Here is a 9681-nt window from a genome sequence, read left to right as displayed (position 1 = left end):
TCTGGGTTAACAGAAGCAACCATCCACCCATAAACATGGACCAAGTATAAGATGATTAAGTTTTCAAATTTCCAAATTACAACAGTTGCAAGAAACAAGTTGTTATGAAAATGGCTATTTAAGAAAAAATAAGTTTTAGTGCAGCTAAATTTCTATTAAAAATAACACTATGTCAACAGAAGTCTTCATTTATTTCCAGGTGTTCAATTTGTTATTACACATATGCCATTTAACTACTTTTTATTTGAACATTAGGATAATCACAGTTGGAGAACACAGATTTCCAGTGGCCTCTCTGCAGCAGATACCACCATAACAAAACATGAAACATTCCACGTAGTTAACAATATGACATTTGAGTTACCAGAATTACAATGACAATTTTTTTTTTGCTAACAGATCGCAGAAAAAGTATGTAACTGGGACATTTCCTTTAACAGAAATATCAAACTTAGTACTGCTTTTTTTTAACTTCAACATGAACATATCTACATAAGAGCAACATTGTACATGACAATTTGATTTGGCACACATATGGTACTTTGGCAGCTCTAACTGATGTATTTTTCCTCCTTAGCTCCATAGTAGATTTAATTTATAAAACATATTGCTAATATGCCCGGCATAAAAATCAAGAATCAAATGCATTTCTTTTGCCACTTCAGTGAGAGAGGGAAGAGTGGTTTTCACTCATATTATACAGCCTTTTCATACATTCAGTTTTCTTCCATGGACACTTCTACATGTACCCTAACTACCATTTTGTCTGCAAGAAAATAATCTTTATTCAAGAAATATCTGAATTTTCTTCTCAAATTAGAAAGACCACACCCATAGACAATTACATGACAAATCACTACCAACTATTTCTTTCAATATAACATTGAATGTATCAAATTTTTTATCAAGTAACCAGCAGAGTCATCTGAGATGCAATTAATTCCCTCACAATTAAACATGTCCCATTTTGCGTTCATTTGTGAAACTACTTTACTAGTCTGTAGGACAGTCATGTAAACATTAAGACTGGCTCAGGTAAAATATATATTTTATCATTATTACAGGCAGTAATATAACTGGCAGATGGAAAACTATTTTTAAACACAAGTAAAATCAAACTGCCCCAAGTTTTCTCAAGCAAAATGGGATAAACAGTTCCAATAATTATCACCACAAATTCAGCAAGGGTGTTATCTATCTATAAGAGGAACTAATAGTTCTTGATTAACAAATACTAATTTCTTTAAACATCTCTACCACCTGTTTCCACAAGAGAACTAATCACTATATTAAAACTTTTTCACTTACTCCCCCAAAATGAATGAATTTGATTTTCCACTTTCCTGAACACAATTATATTGTACACAACTGCCATCCAATGACCTACTATCACAGTGGTCTAAGTGAGAACAATGTTCCTTCTATTATGATGACTTTAAAGTAGCCACATGAAAGTTTTGAGGTCAAGTGGGTAAAATCTGGTTGCAAAATTTCAGATTTAAAGAAAAAAAATCATATATACATACTGAGAAAAAAAAAAACAAAATCACACAATGAAAAACAAACACACATAACACATCTGAAAGCTGTTGACACTGATCGGAAGCAATTTATTTCATTCGTTCAAATATCCCTACATGCTATTAAGAGTCACTCAAAAAAGAATGTTGTACCCCAAAATGAAGCTGCTACCACAAAACATCTTCACCTTTTTATCACCTTAAACAGTTCTTAAAAACTCAGATTTCCTGAGCTATACAAAACCAGATCTTTATTTGTAATATCAACAATGAATAAGTTAAAAAGCAGGTGGAGGTATCTGACATAATACCTAAATTAAATAATATATATTTAATTTGATGAAGTCACCCTTCCTCATCCTTCAACATCCATTTGTATTCAATTATAAACTCTGCAGCACAGGAACAGCCTGTGTATGGCAGGACTTCAATGCATGTCTGTGATAAAAAGAATTCTATTAAGATTCTATTATTCTATTAAGATATTCCAAAATTAAACAAATAGTAAATCGTGTTTATGTATACAAAATTTAAAAAATATATGAAATTTAACATCAAAGGGGAAAATTACAGCCAAACCAATAAGTTGTACATTCACTACATAGTTTTGAAATGTCAATTTTCATGAAGTTAATTCAGTTAATCAAAGGAAGAAGATGAAACAAGTCAGAAAAATACTCAGTTTTCCAATTCCACAAACATACATTTCTTCGCTGTAGTTATTATGTGTCAGCTAACTTTCTGCACTGGTGTGCCCCTTATCTCTCCAAGTTCTACTCAAACATATTCTCCCTTCTTCATTCCATAGTTTGTGACACCTACCAAGAAGCCCTTCAACTAGGGCACATCTAAAATAGCTTCCACTGGACAGAAGCTTCTCTTATCAGAATAGTACACTGGTAGACAAGTGAAGTGCCCTAGAGTCATGATCCAATATGTACCAGTGCTCCATTGTAAGCACTAAATATCTTCTGTACAAAAGATGGAACAGTTGTGTGCATGTAAGCCACATAAGGCAAGCCAAGCTAAATGGTTTGGGGCAGGCAATGTGGATAGGGCAGAAGCATGATAGCCAGATGTTTTGGCTGAAACAATTTTAACCCTGTTTGACTGTTTAACCTGTGTTACAGCCTAGTTTAAGAATCACTCTTTACACAATACTCTCAAACGAACAAAAGCCCTACAAAAACAGGTTGCCTGTTCTTTTATGTAGACTAACTAGTCAGTATGTGTTCTAGAACAAATTTAATGCAAAGCTTGAAAAGGGTACCTAACCAATAACCACATTTGGAACTTTTAAATACTATCTTACCCTGAGGTATGTCTATTACTGTAGAAGTTTATGCATCACATTCTAGAGTCCAAGAATAAAGGCTACTTGTATTTTCTAAGTCAAGCAAGCTATAGAAAAACATGAAAAAAATAGTCCAGCTTGTGTTCAAGTGTTATTGTTTAGCATAACACTTCATGCAAGTAATGCAAAAAAAATTCTGTATACTCAGGACTGTTTACATCTGAATAAATATGGTAAATTAGCAAATACAGTATTTAAAATTATCTACAAAAATGTGTTTTACCAGGTATTCACTGTTTGTATCAAGTCTTAAAAGCAGAAAGCTGTCAGAGCAATACCAAAGAGTATGATATAAAAGAAAAAAAAAGAGACACATTTTAAGAAATCTCCTCAGAAAACAAATTCATATTAATGGTTAACTAAACTGAAACTAAAACAAAGACTAAAGTTATTAGGCAGCCTTATCAGTAAACACCTTCAATCAAAAGACCATAAACACCTACGCTTTACATATTATTTATTTTATACCATGAGGTGAAAGCAGCACATTTCCTTTTAGCAAAGTATAAACAAATAGCCTCAACTCAGAATACACTTTTAATGCACATTAAAAAAAAAAACTATTAATATTACAAATAGTTTTGCAACCCAAATACATAATAGCTTGGAAAACAATATTTTAGAAAACAAAAGCCAATGTAAAAAGACCACTTAAAACAACTAAAATGATAAAAGTTTCTGTGTGGCTGTGTATTTACAGTTTTCTTACTGCATCATCAATATCAGAAATCTGTTCCTTCAGATGGTTCCACTGTTCTGGATTTAAAGAAATACCTGAAACACATTGAAAATAAACACTTAGGACAATAAGAAAATTGCTGTGCAGGATCTTGCATAATTACTGTCAAGGCTGGTTTCATATACAAAGTCTACGTCACAACTATTAATGCTTAGTCTACCTCAAGTGCAACAACCATCTCTGTTACAAAGTTCAACTACTCATTTGGAACACTTCAGTTTAACTTTAGACCTTAGCTTATATCTGGACAAGTTAAATTTACAAAGAAAACAAGTGCAGTATAAAAAAATACATTCACGAGTGTTAAGCTAAACACAGGAAGTGAAATATAACTCTGGTCTTGATAGAAGGCATCACAAAAGAAATGTAGGAAATCAGTCACATTCCTGTTGGCTCCTAAAAGCCATACCTCTGTGGACTGAACTTCTATGCACTTTTAAAGTACAATAGTTCTGGGTTTTTTTTTTTCCTCTTCTTTAATAAAGCACTGTGAATAATATATACCATAAATAACATTCTAAAGAAACTCTATTCCACTCTCTAGCACTCACAAAACCAACATGGAAGTTCTTTCTTCACGTCAAGTTCACTATAGCTTCTAGTGACATTCAATCAATAATTATTCAGTGCCTCACAACCCATCTCCTCAGTTCTAAATTTGTACTTCCTCAAGTTCAAGTCCAGGCACATGTTTCCTTTGTGCTTTAGTCTCCTTATTCTTCCCCTAAAATCTCTATGCCAACTCTATGCAAGTACAGACTCACAGGCCTACCTCTCATACTCTCTCCAGCAAGGCTCTTCTACTATTTACCCCCACTCTCCCCCCTCAGTGATCAGGCTTCCTTCATTGCTTTCTCCCTGTAGGTAGAGCAGGACCTGAAAACAGGTGAAATTTTCAGTTCTGTTTTTGGGGCTCATCACTTTTTTTCCTTCTACCATTACTGTCCTATCAGAGCACCACTTATCAGAGCAGTGAGCAGTCTGCACAGAGCTATTCTAAGCAGTTTTCCACCAGTCTTTATAGGGCAGGTTTCTTTTGAAAAGAGACCAGGTGTTATAACCACTATTAGGGGACTCAATATCAAGATACCCCTGAACAATATATCAGATAAACTGCATGCAGTTCAGACCTGCTGTTGGAAACAATCTGACACAACAATTCTAAATGGTTGAATTTTTTTCATTTTTATTTTCTTACACAATTTCAACAGTTCATACTGGTTTTAGGATAGCTACATAATGGGTTCATAAGTGCATCAATGGAACATTAGACTCACATGCTCACTCAGATTATTATTAATTTTATCCTGATAAAATTCAGATCCCTTTTGCCACATTGATAAACATTTCTATCTACATCATGTAATTTTTGTCACTTAGCATACCCATCAAGTTTCATTGTAGTTTACCATTTAAACTGCATATACTTTTGATTTCCACCTCAAAACACAGCAGTTTAAAAGTCCTCAGAAGTTGGAACAATCTTTTTTGTTAAGTAGCAGCAACACATCCAAACCAAGAAATCTTCCTGTACAGTACCAGTACACCTGTTCTTACAAACCTATTCTCAATGGTTATTTAAGAGTTTTTGAAAACATTTCTCAAGCTTTCCAAACATCTATTTGCTCCTGGACACACTAGGACAACATAACAAACCTTATGCTGATCCTACATTAAATGTCTTAAATCTCCAGGACAGGATATTTCATACTTAACTTTTTCCTTGGCACAATATAAATGAAAAAATGATAAGCTAGCTTTTCTAACAGAAGCAACATGAAATTAAAGAAAGTACTATTACTGCAACTATCCTTACATCCTCATCTTGCAGATGGCAAAGTTCTGAAAATGGTTCAGTGAAGGCATGTCATAAAAAGTAGGCATGGGAGTAGCAATTAAAGATACAATGGCTTATGCTGTGTTGCAATTAGAAGCACAGTACCAAAACCTGAGGTATTTTCACCTGAACTAAAGTCTTGAAATATTGTTTACAAAAGTAGTCACATTAAATATTTTAATTATTTAATCTAAAAATTGTCAGAAATTGATCATTGTTTTAAAGAAATTAACATCTTATTACAAATGAATAACAAATCTTTTCAGTGACTTTTGAAATAAAAAATCCAGTTTTAATAAAAGCAAAAAAATTGAGTTAAGTTAATCAATGCATGGTTATGTATATAACTCTCATACCAAATTTGCTTGTATTTGATGCCTTGTTTTCCATAAATCATGGGGGAGCTATTTAGGAAAACAGACTTGACCAACGAAATCACTTTGCTTTTGTTTATAATCCACAGATAAAACTAAACATTTGTTAAAATATAAATTATTAAAAAAGGTAAAAATATTACTCAAAATATCATGTAGTAACAATGTATAAAAATCTAATACACAAAGTTCTCCAGCAAACTGCAGACAATGTTTTAATGCAAAATAACATGAAGCAGAACAATACCTTTTCTGCCAGGCTTCATTTCACCTTCTTGATCCATCCAATATTCTCGAATATCAATTAAGACTTTCCCTTTAAAGTCACGAACACTTACATACCTCATTTTGCCAATCTGTCAAAACACATAAGGATATCTTTTAGTATTTTACATATTACTGCATTCACTTTTCCCAGCAGTATGAGACTTGGACATGTGACACTGCACACTCCAGCTTATTTTAGACACCAGAGAAACAACTAGATCAAGACCTTAATCCAGAGTAGTCAGTAGGCAAATAAGTAATGACAATATAAACAGATGAACTTAAAAACCAGTTGAGCATTCAATGCTCAATGCAAAAGTGGCTCTCCTAGAATAAAAATACCTATATTCTTAATAAGCTTATCTCTTACAAAACCCACTAATTTACTGTATTCTGAAATTAAATTTTGCCTTTATTATAACCATCTTTGTTAGTAGCAGTTGTAAACAGGGAAGGGGGAGCTCTACTCCCAAATCTTAGTCCATTCCATATGTACAGATATCAAATTACATATTCACATGAGATAAGCACAATTTCAAGAGGTGGTTGTTTTTCGCTCCCCCCTCTTTTTCTTTTTTTAAACACAGATGGAAATGAAAGTAAGCTACCAACTGTCCCATGCCTGCTCCCAAATTCTCATGGCACTTCATTGGAACTGTGGTTAAAAGACTATCACACTGTACCAGATGTTCCAAAAAAAACACATCCAAATCCCTTAAGTTTACCAGCATGTAGAACAGTATGAAATGACTTTAGAATTTCATAATTTCACACCACAGTGGCTTAACTTTGTTCTTAGGACAAGAAAAAAAAAAAGGGGGATGGGAGGAAGGGAAGAGAGACAACAGGCACACTGACAATTACACATTGCACTACATATTTAGGCTTTATCATTTTTTTCCAAATTTGATAAACTATTCATTCACATAAATTCAAAGTCTAATGTGATTTTGAGAATCAGAAAATAGATAACAAAACCACAATCAAATACAATTAATGTAAGAAATTATTAATATTCTATATGCACCTTCTGGATACACTTTATGAAGAAAGAACACATTATAAAGTAAACAATTTTAAAAACAGAGTATTCCTTCCTGAGAAAACATTAGTTTTAGTTTTCAACTTGCATAATTTATGCATCTTGCACATAATTTAACAGAGGGCCAAACACATCTTACCAGCATTAAGTATGAACAGAAAGCATGAACAACTCTCCAATCAACTAAAATCATACACATAAGTTTAAGTTATAAAAGTTATTTCACAAAATATATATAAACAAGTATGCTTTATGTTTGCTTAAAGTAATTTTTCTTCTTATGCAGATCATGCTAAATTAACTCTAAAATTTATTTTAAAACAATTGGAACATCTTTAGATACCATAAGCCTGAAGCAGCTGTTTTTCTACTTCAAAGCATCCTTTAAAATGAACAAGTTTATAAGATCGATTTGTGATGGATTTACTAAATAGTTTTACAGCACTACAAATTTAACATTCAAAAATAAGGTAGCTGAGTTCTTTCAGACTGAACTTGGTACCACACCCAAGTTCATCAGCACTGCTGGCAAAGGATACCATAAAGACTATACGAACATTTATTGGTATTACCCTGTAACACTTCAGTGACTTTTAAGATCACCTCTAAAGCCAGATCCAAATAGTAGTACTCCATAATATTTTTTTCAATGTCTATCAAAGAATATTAGCACATTGCCAAGTAATTCCAGATTTTCTCTAAGAAATAAAATCTGATACAATTATAACAGATAATAGCTGCAAATGCAGTAAAAGGGTTTAGGATTTCACTATTAAAGACTACTGTCCTGGTTTTATTAAAAACAAGACCAGTTTCTCTTTTAGTGAATTTTCCTTTCAGCTAAGTTCTTAGTAACTGCACTTTTCTGAATTTGGCTACATGTTTTGGTAGACATAGCAATGGAATGCAAGGTCGCTCATAAGAATGCACATCCCATATTTGCAAGGAGGGGTGAACAGAACAGGTGACCAAAACTGACCAACTAAGTATTCTATCCCATCCACATCATACATCATATAAAGGTGGGAGATCACGAGGGTCTCGCTCTCTTCGACTATGGCCAGCATCTGGGGAGGACCCTGCCTGCCGTCCCTGCAATCTGAGGCCTAGTGACAGACCCTGCATCCCTGAATCCAGTTCCGGTTTGCTGCAGAGTCCAACTCAGGACTTCTGGGTGCCTGCCCTTCAGCTGCTGGAGCAGTGCTGAGCTGTGCCAGGAAATTGAAGATTTGTTTTGTATATTTTGTATTATTTTCTCTATTTTATTAGTAGCATTAGTAAAACATTTTAACTTTTCCCTACTTGCTAGTCCTCTCTCTCTTTGCCCTCCTTTTGCCTTTCCTTAGTGTGGAGGGGGGAGATGGGGGGGTTGGAAGGGGAGGGGGTTAACAAAGCATCTGCCACAGTTTATTGTAGCCCTGCATTAAATGGTGACAACTACATGTCCTATAAGGTTGGTGCAAAAGTAACTGCAGTTTTGGACCATGAATTTGAAATCATTATATCTAGGCTCAAACACATCTTTATTAATCAAAATCGGGACCATTACAGTCAACACAGTTTTGCCAATGAGAAAAAAGTTTGTTTATTCCTGTACCACAAAAATCTGTGCTTTGGGATTCAATGAACTCTTAGAAAGCATTTTCTGCATCCTGCTGTTTGTGGAAGTATTTTCCCTGCAAGAAGTTGTCGAAATGCTTGAAGAAGTAGTAGTCGGTTGGCAAGAGGGTCAGGTGAATATGGCAGATGAGGCAAAACTTTATAGTCCAATTCATTCAACTTTTGAAGCATTAGTTGTGTGACGTGCAGTTGGGCATTGTCACGGAGAAGAACCGGGCCCTTTCTGTTGACTGATGCATTGCAGTTTTCAGTGCATCTCATTGATTTGCTGAGCATAATTCTCAGATGGTTTCGCCTGGATTCAGAAAGCTGGAGTGCAGGGGTGTCAAACTCATTTTCACCGAGCGCCACATCAGCCTCGTGGTTGAGTTCAAAGGGTCGAATGTAATTTTAGGACTGTATAAATGTAGGAGCAGTTACATTTATACAGTCCTAAAATTCCATTCGGCCCTTTGAAGGCAACCATGAGGCTGATGTGGTCCCCGATAAAAATGAGTTTGACATCCCTGCTGTAGTGGATCAGAGTGGCAGCAGACCACCAAACAGTAACTGTGACCTTTTGTTGGTGCAAGTTTGGCTTTGGGAAGTGCTTTGGAGGTTTTTCTTGGTCCAACCACTGAGCTGTTCATCATCGGTTGTCATATAAAACCCACTTCTCATCACACGTCACAATCCGATTGAGAAATGGTTCATTGTTGTTGTGTAGAATAAGAGAAGACGACACTTCAAAACAAAGAATTTTTTTTAAATTTTCGGTCAGCTCCTGAGGCACCCACTTATCGAACTTTTTCACCTTTCCAATTTGCTTCAAACGCCAGACAACCCTTCTTTGGCAACTTCTTGTAGTTATAAGAGGATCAGCTTCAACAATGATTGCTCTCAATTGGTCGTTGTCAAATCCAATGACTGGCCACTACGCTCCTCTCAT

At 34.7% G+C, this 9681-nt stretch overlaps 1 protein-coding gene across 7 annotated transcripts in view; it reads right to left on the bottom strand.

Annotated features, from left to right (window-relative positions):
* Nucleotides 1-1587: 1587 nt before the first annotated feature.
* LOC135577141 (activated RNA polymerase II transcriptional coactivator p15-like) overlaps nucleotides 1588-9681 on the bottom strand; it is a 35381-nt gene continuing 27287 nt past the window's right edge. For 5 of the 7 annotated variants that reach the window (XM_065044914.1, XM_065044911.1, XM_065044916.1 and 2 more), the window contains 2 exons: nucleotides 6072-6180; nucleotides 1588-3648 (listed from right to left, as the gene is read on the bottom strand). In XM_065044914.1, the coding sequence (XP_064900986.1) occupies nucleotides 3569-3648; nucleotides 6072-6180 (189 nt within the window). In that variant the 3' untranslated portion in view covers nucleotides 1588-3568. Of the gene's footprint in view, nucleotides 3649-4360; nucleotides 4490-6071; nucleotides 6181-9681 lie in introns of those variants that run through there. The other 2 variants (XM_065044918.1, XM_065044917.1) reach the window with 2 other exon arrangements.

This window comes from Columba livia, chromosome W, assembly GCF_036013475.1.
Source record: "Columba livia isolate bColLiv1 breed racing homer chromosome W, bColLiv1.pat.W.v2, whole genome shotgun sequence".
Classification (NCBI taxonomy): Eukaryota; Metazoa; Chordata; class Aves; order Columbiformes; family Columbidae; genus Columba; species Columba livia.
Note: the sequence above shows the minus strand (reverse complement) of the source record. Positions and strands in the feature narration are given on the sequence as shown.